This window comes from Sabethes cyaneus, chromosome 2 (assembly GCF_943734655.1).
Source record: "Sabethes cyaneus chromosome 2, idSabCyanKW18_F2, whole genome shotgun sequence".
NCBI classification, from domain to species: Eukaryota; Metazoa; Arthropoda; class Insecta; order Diptera; family Culicidae; genus Sabethes; species Sabethes cyaneus.
The window spans coordinates 229,887,401-229,908,051 of NC_071354.1; the positions used below are offsets into that span (position 1 = coordinate 229,887,401).

The following is a 20,651-nucleotide window of genomic DNA, read 5'->3' on the forward strand; positions in this document are numbered from 1 at the left end:
AAAAAATGCCCCTAACAAAGAATTTTTTACTTCACTTTGTTCAACTTTACTGGTTTCTGTTCTATGACAGATTGTTCAAAATCTGTTTTTTGGCCATTAGCAAGTGCTAGACCACCCAAAAAATATCTAAAATTAATATGCGAATAAATCAACAAATGTTGAAATCTTCGCTTGTTGAGCTAATGACCCTAAATGGTCTTCCATTAAATATGTTAAGATCATATACTGCTTAAAGAGAAAGATTTCATCATGTTCTTTGACAAAAACGACACAAAAAGCTGAACAGACTTCAAAGAGTAGTTAATTTTCGAAAAAACACTATAGGTTTTTATCAGACAAATCTGGCAATTGCTTCAAGAATTCTGCGGTAAACTTCGACTCGATTAGCGACACTGGAACAAGCAGCGTATTACCAGACGAATTTAAAGCACGCTTGAAGCCTCAAACAATGATTAACAACATTCTTTATGGATGCAGTAATAGGTCTGACAAAAATGCCAAAACTAAAAATGAACAAGAAGAATGGGTTGACAATTTCTGTTTTACAATGGGGCAGAACAATATAAAAACAACCGAACCCGAGATGCATTTCTTAGCTGCACTTGTACACTAATAAATGTAGAAAGCGTGTTCAATAGTTTTGCACTTATATTAAAGCTGCATTAGAGGCAAATGAACCTGACTGGTTTAAAAACTCTAACAACATAACGAAACAAACCAAGCAAACGTCTTACCGCAAGGTTTGGGATAGGGTGTCATTCCAAAAAAATCGAAAAGTGCGAGCGTCACGAAAAATTAAAGATTTTGAGCGCTAATAGCTTAGCGCTTTCCAGATCGATTTTAAATATTTTAACGCCAATCGATCGGAAAATCTTCTACGCATCCACACCAGTAATGAAACCTATTGATTCCAAAGTACGTACTATTGAATAATTGAAAATAATGAACCTATGTTTTACCAGAATTCTCGCTTTGTGATTGGTTGGAAGATTCTTTACGATGATCAAAACCTATACCAATTTGATATCTGTGCTTGGGAAGTGAGCCAAAACAAGTGACAAAGCTTTTTCGTCTCAACAAGATTTTTTAACACCGCGATTAAACCTAGACCATTTTGATGCCCTTGTTTGGGAAATATGCCAGAAATAGTGACAAAGTCCCCTCGTGCCGGCAAATTTCTTTCGAACGCAATTGAACCTAGTATAATTTGATGTCTGTGTTAGGGAAGTGTGCCAGAAAAAATGACTAAAGTCCATTGTATCAACAGATTGCAAATTCTTTACGGTGAGACGTTTAAACCTAAGCGAATTTGATATCTGTGTTGAAAAAGTGCGTTACTGCTGTAGTGTTCAGTTATAATTGAGTGAGTCAGAAGGAAAGGGGTGTAAGTGACAAAAAGTAAACTTCGAGAAAATCAGATCCAAAGTTTAAGTCGTCTAGAAAATTCGTCAGATTATATAATAGAAAACTAATGACGCACTATGGTTGTGTTGGATTTACTTTATTAAATTCTATTGAAATCTTGGAAAACCACTTTGATTTTCGGGACTTATAAGATAGTTTTGAAAATGTTATTTGCACTTACACCCTTTTTCTTCTCAGTTATGCACTTGTACTCCTTTCATTCCAAGCGATTAAGCGGAATTACTACTTGGAGTAAAAATGGTGCAAGTGCAAATCTTGGAATCATATTACAATAAACTTCATTGAAAAGTAAGTTAGCGGGCAGGCAGCAGTAGTTTATGATTTTCTCGCTACGTGGCGCTATTGCAGATGTAATATTCTCGTGCAGGCTGTATCTTACGCTACTGACTATTTAGAAAGCTGAAGTCTTCGGGAAGGTTGTCCAAATGATTGTCATCCCGGAAATGACATTGAAAATAGTTCAGAATATTCTCAACGTGCAGCGCTAGTGTATATGCGAACTCGTTTTATTTGCTATAGCTTATAATCCATGTGACCTAAGGTAATACTTTCTTAGGGAAAGTTGTTTGAGTAATAGCAGGCTTGCAGATGGTATAGAAAATAGTGCAGAATTGCTTCACTACGTGGCGCTACTGTATATGTAATATTACTATATAGGCTGCAACTCACGCTTCTGATGACCTTGAAAGTAGTGATCTCCGAGAAGTTGTACAAGTGATTGTCACCTTCAAGATGGTATGAAAAATAGTTCAGAATTTTGTCATCGGCGGGGCTAGCGTATTTGCGTATACGTTATATATCATGATATGAGTAACTAAAAATATTATTTTCTTCGGGAAAACGGTTTTGGTAATAGGGTATGTTGCTACATCGTCTTAATTGCCTATTCCCGTCCTATCCAACACAAATTATTAAAAATATCAGCATTTTTATGACACACAACGCAAAACTAGTTATTCCATAATATTTTAATTAGTTGTCTATCATACGCGATCAATCAAAGTGAGCTGAGTTCTATTTAAATGCTTATTACCATTAAAGAAGTCCTACCAGCCAAAGACAATGTCGACTAATCGTTTTAATTTCCGTCATTCATAAATGAAAGTAACTCACGCAAGGCATTGTCGTTATTCTACAGCCAGGAAAACTTGCCTGACCTGCAAAAATTTTGTAGAATAACATTTGTCATGCCGTCCTACACAAATACTTGCGCGTTAGCTTCGTAAACATTGTTGTGATTTTTAGTTTGGACGATGAAAAATTTTGATGGACGGATTTTAAAACGGTACGACGAATTTTAGCAATAGTCAGTTGCGTAATTTCAATAATATGCTTTAATAATCGCTTTTCAGTGATTTCAAAGTTCACGGATCGGAAGTTAAGTGTTTTTTAATCAAATCAGCACAAGAACTTTTGGAGTATTAATTAAATCTATCCAACAAATGATGAAAATTAGAATGGGTTTACTTATTACGACGGGAATTAGAAAAACACCCTAGCACCCTTGCTGACAATAGGGAAAATAGTACAGAAGTGTCTCACTGTGTGGCAACAGCGTACATGTAATGTACTTGTGTGGGATGTATCTTACGCTACTCATAGCTCATGATCTTAGTAATCTAAGAAATCGCTTTTTTCGGAAATGGAACCATCGTTAGACATCGATTTTCCTAGAATTCTAATTGTATGTAACCCTGATTTGCCTGATTAAAAAATCTCATTGTTTGTTTCTCGCTCCCCCCTCCCAACCCCTTCAGTGGCCTGACATCTTAAAACCAAAATCTTCATAAAATATTTGTAATGGCCTAACTTCAGAACAGCTGAACCTAAGAAATAAGTTTATATCACGTAATTTGTTCAATTATTCTCGGCCTCAGTGGTAGCCTGCTTAGTCAGAATAAAACAAAAAATTCGAAAGAATGCTCATTAGCCAGATTTTAGAACATGTTTCTAAATCATTAATAAAGATGAGACGAATCTGAGGGGACATATTTTGAGATAATTCACGTTTTATGCTTTTTATATTGATTTTGCAAAGTTTTTGCTTTCAGCGTATTTTTTTCGAAAATACACTTAATTTCCTTCAACGTTTTCGTTGACGTCATTTTTAACAAATAATTAGGGGAATGTCCCCGGTTATGAAACAAGTTTTGTTTTTTGACCTTTGCTTTTGATCGGATCATCCAATTTTAAATTTTTTAAAGCATTGGAAAGTTTAAACGTTTACCTATCTTTTTGCCAAAGAAAGTATATGTTTTTTGTTTAAAACACAAAAGTTATAGCAAAATTTCAAAAGATTGTTTTTTGTGGCTAAAAAAGAAGTGTCCCCGGTTGTGAAACACCTCGGGAAATCGTTAGAAAAGAAAAGAAAATATAGAAATAACGAAGGAATCATTTATTTAAAATCATTTATTTATGTAAAATACTAAAAATACAAAATCATTGATCAATTTCTTCGTTCAATTGTCTAATTCTGAATCGCAATAAATGCATGTAAAAAACATGTGAAATGCGCTGGCCTGATACATTACAAGGAATGTGTTACAAGGAATTGAGTTTTTGCTAAACTTAAATGAACCCTGCTGCCATAAAGACTTATAATGCCCCAACTAAAGATATGTATGTTCATATGAAGCATAAAATAATTGATTTTCTAGATGTTTCACAACCGGGGAACTTGACTGTTTCATAACCGGGGCGGAGGCCATATTGCAAAAAAATTATATAATAATTTTTGAATCAATTATTTCACCTAAAATTTGTCTGTGTGATGAAATAGCGGTCCAAAACTATAACTTATATGCTTTCACCTGACCTTTTTTCTTCCATTTGGTACACAAAATAATCAATTGCAAAACATGCGAAAAAACTTTTTTGGGTGTTTTTTCAAACACGTCTTCTACAAAGCATTGTAAATATTGATGTTTGACCGTTGTTTGCTCAAAAGTTATATTACTATGAGTCTAGACGTTGGGAAATTTGATAGCACAAGGATAATAAAAACGTTAAAAACTACGGGTGTTTCACAACCGGGGCCGTTTCACAACAGGGGACAATCCCCTAGTTTTCAAGATATATTTTTTAAAAAATCTTATTTATAAATACGCCTTTTTGAAAAGTTACTCCTGACGAAAATAATTATGTTTCATGGAAAATGAATCCTTGCGTAGCGGCCAACATATCAGTAAAATTTCATCCCAATAAAAAATATTCAAGTCAAACCGTTTTGTTTGTTAAGCTGGCATTGCTCATATAGTGCACTTACACCCCTTTCCTTCCAAGTGAAAACCAACTTTTATTTTGCTGTTTTTTCATGATTCTAAAAAAAGTCATTAAACGGTAAAATTTTGACGTGAATTTTCTAGCATGCGTAGAACCATGCTCAAAGTATCGTTTTCTACCATTATCACGATTTTTTCAATTTTGTCACTTACACCCCTTTCCTTCTCACCCCCTCAATTTAATTTTGTGCCCAAGTTTGTGTTGCATTAGAAATACATATAGTGAAAAGATGTGCTGTTGATAAAAGGGGATTAAACTGGTAAAATCCATTCAACGTGGTGGAACGATTGGTAATAAAAACAATCTTTAATTTCTGTAAATTCAGCCCTACCTTCGTCCGAATGAGCTCTTTGCATAATTCTCCTCGCACGAAAGCACGCTCCGTGGAGTTCCGCAATTTCCGCTGTCCACCAGTAAGCCGGTGACCTCCCATACCTAGGTCGGCTTTTCCTAGGCATGGTAGCGTCACACGATCGCGACAGTACCTCAACCAAATGATCAGCGTTCGGATCGGGCATACCGCGATCACCGCTCTCTCTTGGGATCGCTTCCACAAATACTTCGGGATCGAAGTATGATGTCTTCCATCCACAGGTGGTTGAAGTGTCGGCTCTAATCGCCGCCTGCCGCCTCGTGATCTGACCGACACCATAGCGGACCGCCTGATGGTCACTGTGAGTGTAGCCATTGTCTACCCTCCAGTCTCCTATCAGACCAGGACTGCCGAATGTCACGTCGATGATAGACTCCGCACAGTTCCTTCAGAAGGTATCTGTGGTGCCGACGTTGGCCAGATCTACGTTAAGCTTTGCCAGAGCCTCAAGCATAATCCGACCCTATGGTTCGTGCGACGACTTCCCCACTCTACCGCCCAAGCGTTAAAGTCGCCCGCCACAACCACCGGCCTTAGACCAATCAGCACAACTGATACTCGGTCTACCATCCGCGTAAACTGCTCGATAGACCAACTCGGCGGAGCATAACAACTGCAGTAGAAAACTCCACTTACTTTGGCAACCGCAAATCCCTCGTCTGCAGTTGACACAACCTCCTGAATCGGGAACCTGCTTGTCGTTCAAGCTTCCGACTGCTTGAGCACGTTAAGTGGGCATACCGACCACCCCACTTTTAGCCTAGCAGCTTTCAGGGCTTCGTTTCTGTCAGTCAGCGGAAGTCGTATGGTGGCTCCTGGGTCCCCTTGCGTAGGCGAACCGCCACGGTTGCCACCACCACTCCACTTTACTCTTTGAGAGCTTGTTCGGTGATCTCGCGCACTTCGGTGATCTCGTCCAGGTTCGCTGGAGAGTCACTTCTGATGTGAGAGCACGTACCTGCACTCCGTCCCAGAGCGCTCCTTCCGCCATGGACTTGTATGTGGCACTCTTCATGGTGGCGTCCTTCTTTAACTCGAGGATCATATCGCCCGTGCGTGAGCGGCGGATGCTCCGCAAGTCCGCGCCCAGATCGTTGAGTAGGGCGTCTCCTCTCATGGCCTTCAGAACCTCCGAGTATTTCGACCCGTCGGTTTTCAGAATAAAAGCGTCGCCCTTCTTCGCTCGCTTCCTTGCCGGTTTAGGTGGAGCTGGTTTTTTACTGGAGCCTCCTCCGCCTTTCCTCTTGGCCTTAACCGCGGTCCACGGGCCACCCATCTTGGAGCTTCCCGCTGGTTCATCGGTTAGCTCTGCTAACCCGCTAGCCTGCGGGCTTTTACCGATCAGGCGTTTTTTCGGTTCACCAGGAGTGCTATCCCCCGGGGACTGTCTTAGACGCTTTGCGGACGCGTTACCGCTGCTGGTAGCGCTTTCCGTGGCCTCCTGGGCCGCGCTGCGACACTTCGTCAACGGGCAGGCGTCCGTCTGCTCTGCCTTCGACGCCTTCACGGCCACCTTTGCCTCTCCTGCACGTGCCACGAGGTCGTTGTGCGTTTTGGTCGCTGCATTCAAGGTTCTCCGAAGCATGAGCAAGCTCTGCTTCAGGTCCTTGGAGAAATTGCCGCGACCTGACGTGAACTCGATTATTATATCGAGCTGCTGTGACGCTGCTACCACTTTAGGTACAGCGTCTCTATTCTTCTCCATCGCCCTGATTAGCGATGGTTCGTTCATCGCTGTGTCCAGCGTGGTAGGCGTACCGTTGCCTTTGCCACCCACGCTAGCGCTCCTAGTTGCATCCTTCTCCACCCTTGGTGTAGAACGCTGGATGCCTCCTCTCGCGAACTGGTTTTCCACCGTATCTACACTTGTTGTATTTTTGATTTTGTTTTCCATGAGAATCGCACCAGTTGAGGGGAAAGAAAAGTCCGCCACAACAGAGCCCCTCATGATGCGGTAAGGGCTAATTACTGTGGAGGGCGCTCTGGTACTCCACTGGCTCCGTTTGAGGCTGAGTATTTATAGAACCCCTCCCCACCATTCATCCCTCGGCATGGGTCGCATGACACCTTGGATTAGGGGTTTATCCATTCATGTTTTTACTTTTAGCCATGGATAACAACTATTAAAACCATCCTCCTTTGGGGGCTTTGGACCCTCTGCTCAGGTGCTCAGTATTTTCAGGTCCATCGAACATGCTTCTACCGAGATCCGTCATTTGCAGGCGGAGAGTTTACACTCAGCCTTCGCATGATTGTACCTCGAAACCAACTAAGCGGTTGAATTCACGTGAATGTTACATGCAAAGTGCGGTGAATGAGAATTACCTATGTTTTCAAGTAAGCTGGACGTGACGATTTTTTTGAGTGTAGCGAGTGTTCTTGGTCGCGCGTCATTTTCAAACCAAAAATTTGGTGGTGCAAACATCACATATACTATTACCAGCTTTCACAAATACTACAAAAGAGTACTGATTCTTCTGAAAGAAAAAATAATAGCAACAAACTTTTATGATGACCCGTGTTTGAACCTTAAGCGTCATCCGAAACTTTCCTTGTGTGCTCCAGAGGCAACCTCCGCGGATTAATTGCCTTTAACGGGAAATTAGCAGTCATCAACTTTTCGTCGCAAAGCCCAATTTTGGAAGCAGTTTTTGAGCCCAAAAGTGGAGTTTTGTTCGTAAAATTGTAAATACTGCATTCTTCTTGCGAATCTGAACACCTCAAATATATTTTCGTGAACAGAATTTTTGTTTCAAACAAAAAAACTGCTTTTGAAATTGGCAGAATCGATGACGACTAATTTCACCTTAAGCGGTTTGCGGTCAATAGTTTTATCGGCACTTTGACACGTTTTATGTTTGTGTATGTATGGGTGTGTATATAGGTGTATGTATATGTTTATGTATGTGTATATGTATGTGTGTGAGTGTGTGTATGTATGTGCGGTTGTTGTTCTTATATACACCCTTCAAGCATGTCTTAATAAGGGTGATCATTGTGCCCCACACACTGACCGATTTTTAGTTTTTGAAGCATAAGCTTAAATTGCAATTTTCGTCATCATATCAATAATTTTTCAATTTGTTAACAGTATGCCTTTAATTATCGATAGTGAATGTATGTTTTGCAATGACGACACTTTAAAAATTCTGTCATTTTGGGTGCTTAACCCTCTCTGTCCCAGGGGTATTTGGGTGGTTTACAACTTTTCGTCATCTAAAACAGTTACTAATAAGCAATTCGTAAAGCGAAACTATGTAGCTTATACCACAATGTTTCTACTACGTTCTAAGATAGAAACAACCATATTTAAAAACCTTTAAAATTTTATCGGCTGATTTTGGTGTCGCAAGTCATGGATCACCTGTGCTGCCATGGGACAGAGAGGGTTAAATCAGCCAACAAGTTACGGTGCTCATTATGCCCCTAATGCCCCTGTGATTCTATATTGTAGGAAAACGTGGTAAATTCACATTCGAGTGAAGAACTGCACTTAACAGCTAGCGACGGAATTCTTTGCATACTTCGGTTGTATTTCTGTCAAGTAAGGTTTCACGGTCGCGTGAGTCCGAGGTGGCCGTTTCGGATTAGAAGGTAGTGAAACACGAACCGTAACAATATCACTTTTTTGTATGCCAGACGAGCATTGATGGAGTTAAGCGGAATAGTTGTAATCCTGTGCTCCAATTCGGTACTACATGGTTTATAAAGCCAATGACCGTTTTGGGATTTAGGCTCCATACCTGATATGGAGTAAGAAGTAAACTTCCTAAGAAGTTCTGCCTTGATGATGCAAGAGCTTTGCAATTGCAGAGCAGATGCGCTGAACTTTCAGGTTCAGAGTTACAAAAGCGGCAGGTGTCAGATGATACCTTGCCGATATTCCCTGTGTCCTGTTAGGAGTTCCGTGATCGTGCGTAGTTCACTACGAGTTGAATGGAGTAGTTTTTAAGCTACTGCAGGGTTTGGGTAGCTAAACTGTTTAGCTTGTCTACAACCCTGTGTTTAATTCTAACGGGATACTATTTCCAGCTTTTCCCATGTCATCAATTCGCCTTTACGGCGGCTGTGGAGGTGCCCAGAAACGGTTCAGGACCAATAAATTGCTGAGCTGATTCATTGCCCTCGATTCCGCAGTGACCGGGCACCCAAAGTAATAAAACTTTGTTTGGGCGGGAGAGTTCCCTCAATGCTGTGTTGTACTAGTAGTATATGACCAAAAGGCTAGTTGAGGTTTCAATCCCCAGGTTTTGCCAAACATATGTTGCATATGTTGCATATGAGTTGCATGCCCAGATAGCCGAAGTTGCTTTCTTAACAGCATAATCTAGGTGGGCAGCCCAGTTCAGTTTTTTATCGAGAATTATTCCGAGGTGTTTGACTTCATTACTGAAGCCCAGTCTGACATCATTCAGTAATGGTATGTTTCCTTCGCCTAGTGAATGGTATAACGACTGTTTTGGTGGGGTTAACATTAGGCCCCTCTTGTGAGCACCATAACATGGTGGTGTTTAGAGCTCCTTGCAAGCGACCTGACAATACTGCGTCAAACTTTCTTCTGACGATAAGTACAACGTCGTCGGCGTAAGCAAAGGTCTCATAACCAAGCTGTGTTAGCTTGTGAAGGAGTGCGTCGGCCACCAGTGACCAGAGCAGGGGGGAGAGAATTGCTTGAATACAGCTCATTGTAGTGTGGTTGATTCTCTTTTGACAGAGAGCCGTATTAATTGACGCGAAGGAGGTGTAATCGAAAGCGCCTTCAATATCAAGAAAAGCACAAAGTGCTGTCTCTTGATATTTGAGCGATTTCTCAATTAACGTCAGCAGTGCAGTGCGGTTTCCGTAGATTTACCGTGTTAGTATGCATGTTGATTTACATGTAACGGAGAGTTTTTTAAAAACTCATTGCGGATATGGTTATCCGCGATTTTCTCCATTAGCTTAAGAAGCTTTGAAGTCTGACTTATCGGTCTGAGAGCCTTAGGCATGGTCTTGTCTTTTTCGCCAGCCTTAGGTATGAACCCCTTTGGGATATACCCCAAAGTGAAACTGGCTCGAAAGAGGTTGGTGAGCTCGGACATTATAACACCGTCCGTTTTTTGTAAGAAAATGGGTAGAATACCATCCGGACCTGGAGATTTCATTGGCCTCTGGCAGAGTTTGTATGCTTTCGCAAAATTTAACTCGTGATTTCCTTTTGGCTTTGCCTAGCTCAGCGTTGTATTTGGTGAGGGAAGCTCTGTAGTCTTCCCAGTTAGACGTGATTTTGGCCCTGTTGAACAGACGCCTTGCCTTCCGACGGAGATTGCTGAGCGTCTCATTCCACCAGGGCACATCGCGGCAAACTGCTCGCGTCTTTACGGGACAGTTTGTGTTATACGCGTCTGTGATCCTACATTGCAGGTCACTAGCGGCGATATCCAGCTCAACTGGAATTTGTATATTATTGTGACAGGAATTAAGTGAGGCATTTTGTGGCAGGATTACCGTTTTCAGATTGATCCAATGATGGATCGAGCCTTGGCGTACGGATACCAGCAGCGTTTTCGCTGAGTTGAGTGGCCGAGTCGCCCACACCGGCAGGCTTCGGTTGCCGCAAGCGACAGGCCACAGATGTCCGACCCGCACTTAACGGCGGATTGAGCCTCTGAGGTCTGCTATCGACTGGTGGTTGCTGCTTCCGCCTCTCGTGAGGTATTCGCTGCGCCCGTCTAGTCTTCGCAGGAGTGCATTGTTTAGGTGGCGGTGGTGCACTTCTGGAGGGAAGTTCCGCACTTTCCAACCTCAACGTTGTGGGATTGCATTGTCTTGGTGGTGGCGGGGCGGTTCCAGAAGAGAGTTCCGCTCGTACCGTCCTCGACTTTGCAGCAAAGACTGTTGCGCCTGTGTTGATCACGCTTGTGTTAAAAAGCCGTCGTTCTGATTTTGGAGGAATTCTCTCGTCCGTGGTGCCGACACTGTCCTGGAAGTACCCTGTGAAGGTATGTGCTTTCGGCAGGTCCTTCCCACAGGACGAGAGTAGATGCCGTTTGCTCCAGCCATTTGACCGTGTTCTGGTCAGAGCAAGCCAGTGTCAAGTAGTCGTTCTTGTACTGGTAGCTCCTGGTGGCTACGCTGAAAGCATCCACTATTTCCCTGTATGTGCACCCCGAGGGTGGTTTTGGTACCAAAGGATCCGCGCAGGCTCGGCTGCTGATATTCGGGGACGCCGTGTCAGCAGATCGTTGCCTTTTGGTAACGACCAGGTCCCGCTAGGCAGGTTGGCCGGCCGGCAGAAGGACGAGTTCCTCCGGTTCCTCTTTTGAGTAGCCCTTGTTACGATACCACTTCTGCCGTCGCCATTGCGCATTGGAGAGACGCTTGATCGCATCTCCGGAAGTCTCAGGTTGCCCTTTGACTTCAGGCAGCGTCGCTGGATCGGGAAGGTTATTCGCGTCACTCTCCGCATTCCCTGTTGGTGAGTTTAGGATCAGCGATGAGGCCGAGAGTCCTCCTACCAGCGACATGCTATCGAGGTTAAAGTCCTCTTCCATCCCTGTGTCTATCACTCCACCAGTATCGGCCGTGCCGATCGGACTGCGCAGTTCCGGTCTACCTTCGTGCGCAACCTCCACACCTCCTCCGGTGTTTGTTACCAACTCTTAAGGGTCGTTGGTTGCCCCATCAATCATTTTAGTAAGGTTTTCCATCGCGATGGTTGTACTCTGCTGGGAAGAAAATCAAATGTCCTTTACCAGATTGGAATAGAGGAAACAATTTACTGCACAGGGTGCTCTGGTACCATCCGTTCGATCTTGGGAAACTTTATTAGACCCCCCCCCCCCCCGAAGCATTCAGGAGGGGTCCTCTTCCGAATTTTGCAAGATTTGCCGTGAGAGACTCGACGGTTCCGGATGGATCCACCACAAATTTGCCATGGAGCCATCCGGAGCTGCACGCCGAGCGACAAATCTTAACACTCCTCCTTTATCCTGGATTGTGACAGACTGCTCGAGTCCCGATTCAATTTCCCCATCACTTGTTTAACACCGTCGCGAATTTCCTACTAGGTATGTTTCCTTAATAACCAAATTCTATTTTATTCTATGAATGAATAAAAAAAAACATTTGAAAATTTACAACGTTCAAAACAAATTGAAGTCTACTACAATGTTTATTGAGACCTGCAAATTTGATAACGTGCGCCAACGCAACCCAGAGGCTGCGTCAACGCATCCATTACCCTACAGGAACACTGTCAGAATAACGCTGCCGGAGGTAGTTAATTTGAGTTTGATGAGAAACTGTAGCAAATCAAATGTTCATCAAAGTACTCGAGGCTAAGCAAAATCCCATGTCAATGACCAACGAATCTAACACCAGCATTTCTCCCCGAAACTTCACAGATGCAGTCATCCGGTTTCTGTCGTCGAAATTTTTCATTCACATCAACAAGCTAACGTACGGAATTTATCTAATCAATCCGCTGATTATCACCGCCGTGTTCGGATTCTCCGATGGTAGCGTGAATGCGGATCCCATTCTGGCGGTAAGTTTTTACTTTGACACCCGTACGCTAATCATCGGTTCGAAAGAAATCCACAATCCACGAGTAAGTATGTAAGTAAATGTAACATGGCTTGTTTGCTTCTTTTCTCTCCCCGCTAGATTGTGATGGCCCTCGGTGTCACGTTGCTGTCCTACGTGGCGGCAATCGGCTTTACCGTGCTGTTCGAGATTCCCTACTGCACAATCGCGAACGAAATTTTGAAACTCAAGAAGAAACCAACTGCAACGGTGACACCGACCATACCACCGATGCTAGTAGCCACGGATGACCCCGTTTGCGTTCCAGCAGAAGATGCAAAGAAAGTGGCTTAGATGATGGGCGCTAATGCACATGGCGCAGCCACGCCAAAAAGGTATTTTACATAGGAAATGCATTTTTCGATGAAAGGGAAATCCGTCTGTCCATGTGGAATGCATTAAATTTTATACCTCCCAAGCAGATGTTCAGGTTTTGAGTAATGTAAGACGTTGTGATAATTAATTGCTGAAATTTCATAATTTTCTCTATCATAATGGAAAATTTGGTGACTGACAGTAGTGAAGCAAGCAAATAGCAAATTAAACTTCTTTTTTGTGGTGATAACTAAACACACGAACAGAGATACCTCGATCTTCTTTCTAAAAATTGTAAACGACATTTGGTTAAAAAAACAGAAAATTCTAACGATTTGGACTAGCTGATTAAAGCGTTGACCTTTTTCAAATATTTTTTTTTATAAAACAGGGCTTGACAATGTTCTAAGTAATTCAAGAACATAGATATGGAAGATGAAGATAAGTGAGGAACAAAAAGTATTATCGAGGTATCCCTCTAATTAATTTTGAACAGTGTTATGACTTAAATTTTAATCGAAAATGTGTATTTTGTTAACTTAGAATTAAACAAAAGACTATATTACAAAGACCGTGCTTCGGAAAGAGACAAGAAAAAAATTACTGTACATATTTACTCGAATAGCTAGGCACTACAAAGTATTATTTATCGTGCATTATCTAATCGGGGAAAATAACTGTATTTAACTACATTTAAACCGATTTAAGTGCAAATGTTCCTAAAGGCCACCACTGGCAAAGGTGTCACTACTGAATAGCACACTAACTCTACACTCTGTGAAGCACTTCTGTTGATCGAAAGTGAAATAAATGGTGTCTCTTCAAAACGGGATAACAAACGGACCACCTCTGTCGTGTCATGCAGTGCAGTGCACCACCCCGTGGAAAAATTATCCGAATAATTTATCTGCCGGTCGTTGGTCTTTGTGCCCCGGAGCCCCGCTCAGAATCAGCAAACCATCAATCAACGCCGCGCCGCACCGGTTGACAACTATTATCGAATCTCGGCGGTTGGCGGTTTTTTGCTAATTTGCCAGTCAGCTGCGCAGAAACAGAAGCTCTCACGATGGTAAGAAGCGAAAGAGGAAAGATCTCAATCGATCCACCTTATGGTAAATTTTTGTACCTAACATTTATGGTAAGTTTTTGGAAGATCATAACATTGTCAAATTTGGTACGAAATTCAAACATTGTCATATAACTTTTCGTAGTTTGAGTAAGTAACATCACATTCGTGATCATTTCTATCCTGCTTGCGTGAGAAAGGTAAAAAGTCACGAAAACGCACTTGATTGAATCAACATAACCGAAACGTGCGAACTGTCCCGGGGTATTTGTTCGTCGCAAATAAGAAACAGGGTTGAGGGGTGGTAGAGTTGATATTATAACAAACCTCTTTTTTGATAGTTATGCAATTTTGCCCGAGCGTCACGCTGTCTGTCTAGTATTTGGTTTATCAGCGAAATGAATCAATCGGGTTCGTGGTATGGTAAGTATGTTTTCTTTATAAGGTGAAGATATAAATAGACATTCCCAATTTCGAAAAAAAAATACTGGTACGGGTTATTCGATCGCAAAAAATAACCCAGCGGAGAAGAAGAGATATCAATCATTGGGCATTTACGTGTCCCAAACTCGCTGTTTACAGCCTTGTAGTATCAGCAAAATAGCCTTGACGTAATCCTACATCAAAAGTAGAAGGGTCTGCATCTCGGGATACAAAGGCAGGCTTGGCGTAGGACTTCAGTTCTTCCCTATAATGTTGATGACTTTCTATAGATTTCGTTAAAAATTCAGTTGGGTTGCCTTATATACAAGACAGGATGGCATGGCAGCGTGGCCCGGCATTGCTGAGGAAAAATCCGTAGTTTTATCACCGGCAAAAAGGGTTACACGTTCGTTGCAAAATTAATTTAATTGTGAAGTTTAATCAAACTGAGATTTAAAACAAATTTAACCGAGATTTGTGCATCATTTGCAGGTTTGCTAGTGTTGTTTGTTTGTTTAGCTGAAAAGTTTATAATTATTTCGACATGTACTGCCCGTTTTCTAATATACTAGCGTTTGTTTTAACACGGCTGGACTCCGTTTTATTCCTTCGAAATGTGTGTTCGCTGTTTATCACATTTGTTTTATAGGTTTAGTTATTCAATAAAGTCATTTCAAGATTTGAGATTTGACTTGAACTAATTAAGGTACCTTACCCCCGACTTTCATTATTGATCTTTCACTGCCTTTCATCTAAGTTTTTCCGTATTTTTCTTCGTGTGTGTTCTTCTCTGTCTTGGCATTTTTTGTCGCTGTTTTACTGTCGTTTAATCGTCTATTTATTGCCATTTCTGTGTCTATTTTTAGTCTTTTCGTCATTTCGATTTGATTCTTAGCCTACGGCTGGTTCATCTCTTTCTTTTTGTCGTTTTTCACTATCTCTGTTGACATGTTTTGTTACTTCTTTAGCGTGTTTTCGGCCTTTTTTTCTTTTTTCGTCTTTTATTTGTATCGGAATTTTGCTTGCTTCTCATTGCTTTTTTGTCGTCTCTTCGGCGTCTTTTTGTCGTCTATTCGCTGCCTTTTCGTCGTTCTTACATCGTTTTTTCGTTGTCGTTTTATAAGTTTTTCGCCGTCCTTTTCTTTATCGCTGTCATTTCTCTGTCGTATTTATGTCGTCTTTTCATGGTCCGTTCGCCATTTTTACACTACATTTTCGTCGTCTGTTCACCATTTGCTGACCTCTCTTTATGCATTTTACATCGCTTCTTTCAACGTTTCGGTCATGTTTGTTTTCGTTGGGTTTTTGACGGCTTTTTGCCATTTTATTCACTGTTCTTGCGTCTTTTCATTATTTTATGATATTTTCGTCGTCTGGTCGTCATTTTTGTCACTTTTAAACGACTTTTTGTTTTCTTTGTACTGGTTTTTCCTCGCTGTTTTGACATCATTTCTTCGTCTTATTGTTGCCTTCATGGCACCTTTTGCCGTCTTTTTGTCATCCCACTGTTTCTGTATTTTTTTCGTATTTGTTGTCTCTCTGTTGTCTTTCTATCGCATGTGTCATTTTTGTTGCAGAGTTATCGCATATTCAAGCTTTAAATTTCCATAGCTTCACGAACCCATGGGGTAAAATGGGGCAAGCGGATTTTTGAAATCAGCGCTTCATCTTAAAGTTTAAGTCGAGCACTATAAACTTGTATGGGTTCCGCTTGTCCTCAACCACCCAAATGAGAGTACGGCAAACATCACGGCAGCGAGACGAGTGCTCCAGCTCCAACACGCTCAGCATACTTTCCTTTCCTCAGCAGCCAACACGACCAACTGACGACGATGTGCACCGTACGTAAGGCAAAGAATGTTTCAAATACAACCTTCAAAATTATGCCACGGATGTGACTGCATGTCCAATGTGTCGCAAGATAGCTGCATGCCGATGTGTCGCAAACGAAAACCGCTGACCGAATGACGATGCGCAGTAAAAGGCATACCAGCCAAAACCATATCGTTCACTGGCGGATTAGTCGATGGATTCTTCGGTTTGTTGGAGTCCCACTTGGTGAATTTGGATGTCTTCGTTGCCTTATCCGGGGAAGCAGCAACAGCTGAAGCTCAACAATTTTCGATCGGATTCTATAGGGCGTAAATTAAATACAACCAAGGAAGCTTAACCCATAGCTCATATCGTATATATTTCTGTCATCCGTGCTAGGGAAGCACAGCAAATAATTCAATTTTTCAATGACGCGCATTGAAAATCAATAATTTTCTATATTTTCCAAATCGATTTTCCGATCAATTGGTATTAATATCTTGGAAATCTATTGAAAATTGACTGAATTATAAGCCGAAGCGTGAAAACGCATTTCCACTTTGATGACGTCATTTCCAAGAACCAATCACGAAGCGAGAGTTCTGGTAAAACATAGGTTCATTATTTTCAATTTTTCAATAGTTCCACATCAAGAGTCCATACTTTTCTTCATTTGGGCCAATTCTTAGAAGATTTTCCAATCGATAAGAATATTGAAAATCGATCGGGAAACCACTAAGCTATTAGCGTTCAAAACCTGACCACTTTTCGAGAAAGACCAGCTACCTTCCTGAAAGACGTAGTCCTACATCAAAAACATTACAGTCAATTACACAGTGTGACAAAAAAATTTTTTTTAATATACTTTGCAAGTGACCTAGTGTACGTTGTTAGTCGCACCTAGTACATCATTAAAACACATGACATCATCCTAACACCCCCAAAATTTCAAGTTATTGTAAAAAAAAACGTTTTTTGGCTTGGTATACACATACTATCAGGAATAACTCAATAATTTTTCAAGCAATTTTAAGTGTTTTATACATTTTTGGAATGCTCAGAGGACAAGCTTCCAGAATGTATACACAATCACTATGGTTCTACGAAAGTAAGACGAGATTTTATCAATTGAATATGAATTTAACCTACAAAAATGAAATTTTTCTCACTTTAGGGGTCCTTAAAGTGACCTTAAAAATGACCCACATTTCTGAGCTCAACATCACTTGGTTTATATTCAATCCTAAGACTTTGGTCAAAATTTCAGCCAAATCGGTCAACATTAGCAAATTTGAGACCATTTTTAACAGTTGTAGAATTTGTTGCTCCCCATATATCACCCGCCTAATCTTACAACTGAGCATCTTGTACACGATGTAAGATTAGGCGGGTGATATATGAGAAGCAACAAATCCTACAACTCTTAAAAATGGTCTCAAATCTGCAAATATTGACCGATTGGTGATCCGAAGCACCTTTTTCCCGCGCAAGGATATCCACAAAGCCACCTGGAGATCACCTGACCAACGTACAATGAACCAAATTGACCACGTTCTCATAGAGGGCCGGTTCTTCTCTAACATCACGAACGTACGCTCCCGTCGGGGTGCGGATATCGATTCTGACCATTACCTAGTAGCAGTACATGTGCGCTCAAAGCTGTCCACCGTATACCGGACACGTCAAAGCCGCCCTCCTCGGCTGAACATCAGGCAGCTAGATAACCCACAAGCTGCCGAGAACTACGCGCGAGTACTGAATGAGGCACTGCCTTCTTCCGAGGAGTTAGGTGCTTCAAACCTCGAAGACGGTTGGGGCAGAATACGCTCGGCCATCGGATAGGCCGCTACCGCGGCACTAGGTATTGAGCCTCGGAGTACACAAAATGATTGGTTTGATGGGGAATGCCAACAAGCGGTGGAGGAGAAAAAAAACGCTTGGAAAAATTATCTAAGTATTGCCACTAGAGAGAACCTGGCCAAGTACCGACGAGCTAGGAACAAGTTGACCACGATCCTGAGGAGAAAAAAGCGCCAAAAGGAGGACAGAGATCGTGAAGAATTGGAGCAACTATTCCGAGCTAATGACACGCGCAAGTTTTATGAGAAGGTGAACCAAACTCGGAAGGGCTACACACCGAAACCTGACATGTGTAGGGACGAGGGAGGGAATCTAATTACAAACGAGCGCGAGGTGGTCGACAGGTGGAACCAGTTCTTCGATGAACACCTCAATGGCGAAGTCACAGAAGGAGGCGGAACGGAAATTAACCTCGGAGCGCCCATGGAAGATAGTGGTGTCCTAGCACCTGATCTCCAAGAAGTCAAACGAGAAATCAGGTTGCTGAAGACCAATAAAGCCGCTGGGAAGGACCGCCTACCGGCAGAGCTTTATAAACATTGCGGAGAAACGCTAGCAAAGGCTCTACACTGGGTTATTTCGAGGATTTGGGAGAAGGAAAAGCTACCGGAGGAATGGATGGAAGGAGTGGTTTGTCCCATCTACAAAAAGGGTGATCGGCTAGACTGCTGCAACTATCGCGGTATTACGCTGGTAAATGCCGCCTACAAGGTACTCTCCCAGATCCTGTTACGCCGGCTGTCACCGATAGCACAAGGTTTCGTAGGGAATTATCAGGCGGGTTTCATGGGGGCTCGCGCAACTACGGACCAAATTTTTACTATCCGACAGATCTTGCAGAAATGTCGGGAGTACAACGTGCCCACGCATCACATCTTTATTGATTTCAAAGCAGCATACGATACAGTCGATCGAGACAAGCTATGGCAGATAATGCACGAATACGGTTTTCCGGACAAACTGACGCGACTGATCAGAGCTACATTGGATCAAGTGATGTGTTTCGTACGCATCTCTGGGACACTCTCGAGTCCCTTCGAGACGCGACGAGGGTTGAGACAAGGTGATGGTCTATCCTGCATGCTGTTCAACATCGCTCTTGAGGGGGTGATCCGACGAGCGGGCATCGAAATGAGAGGCACGATTTTTACCAAGAGTAGCCAACTTCTAGGCTTTGCAGATGACTTCGATATCATTGCCAGGAACTTTGCGACGGCGGAGGCAATCTACGCCAGACTGAAAGCGGAGTCTAGGAGAATTGGGCTAAAAATAAATGCGTCGAAGACCAAATACATGAAAGGAAGAGGCTCAAAGGAAACAAATGTGCGCCTCCCACGGACGGTAACCGTTGACGGCGACGAACTAGAAGTGGTAGAAGAGTTCGTGTATTTGGGATCGCTGGTGACCGCGGACAACAACACTAGTAAGGAGATCCAGCGGCGCATCTAAGCGGGAAATCGGGCCTACTTTGCCCTTCGTAAAACGCTACGATCAGGAAGCATACGCCGCCGCACGAAGCTAACAATGTAGAAAACCATTATTAGACCGGTAGTTCTTTATGGACTTGAAGCCGTGACGCTGCTTACGGAGGACATACGCGCCCTTGCCGTGTTTGAGCGGAAAGTGCTGCGGACGATATTTGGCGGAGTACAAACTGAAAGCGGAGAGTGGCGGAGGCGTATGAATCACGAGCTACAGGCACTGCTTGGGGAGACTCCCATCGTACATCTAGCGATAGTTAGCAGGCTACGGTGGGCCGGACACGTCGTAAGGATGCCGGACGACTGTGCGACGAAAATAGTCCTCTTCAACAACCCCACCGGCACCAGGAACAGGGGGGCCCAACGTGCACGATGGCTCGACCAGGTCGAAAGCGATTTGCGACTTCTGAGACGACTAGGAAATTGGCGACGAGTGGCCCAAGACCGAGTTGAATGGAGACGAGTGCTTGAAACAGCATGAGCCATCCCGGCTCTATGCTAAAGAAAAAGAAGATGTGTACTCCTAGCCAAAAAACGTTTTTTTGCAATAACTTGAAATTTTGGGGGTGTTAGGAAGATTTCAAATGTGTTTTTATGATGTACTAGGTGTGACTAACAACGTACACTAGGTCATTTGAGAAGTATTTTTTCCGTGTAACACCGTGTTATCAATGGTTTTGTAAACAATCATATGATAAAATTGCTGGAAATTTGACGATGGAATTCCATTCAGTGCTATAAAAGTTATTGATAGGTGTTTCATCAACTTTCCACTTCCGTTTTCATTAAATAAATAATAAAAATTAATAATTAATTTTCCGTCTCATTTTTAGTCCAAGTATCCAGTTTTCCACGAGCGATAATGGTGGCTGATGGGTGCAACTTTCTGAAGGGCACAGTTCGGTTTCGACATTCAATGCAAAAGCAGTTACTACGGTTACTATGGAAGCCACTACAGCTGTTTGTTGGTTGAGTGGAAAAATTTAAACATTATTTAGTTTTCGCAGACCAGCCGTAAAGGAATTTAGTTGAAGGGAAGTGAATTTTT

The 20,651-nt window shown here is 42.4% G+C and overlaps 1 protein-coding gene across 1 annotated transcript in view; it reads left to right on the forward strand.

Moving 5' to 3' along the window:
* Positions 1-12,940, forward strand: part of LOC128736734 (nose resistant to fluoxetine protein 6-like) — a 41,684-nt gene extending 28,744 nt beyond the window's left edge. The window contains exons 9-10 of the mRNA XM_053831220.1: positions 12,466-12,608; positions 12,728-12,940. Coding sequence (XP_053687195.1) covers positions 12,466-12,608; positions 12,728-12,940 — 356 coding nt within the window. The remainder of the gene's footprint in view (positions 1-12,465; positions 12,609-12,727) is intronic.
* Positions 12,941-20,651: the final 7,711 nt, after the last annotated feature.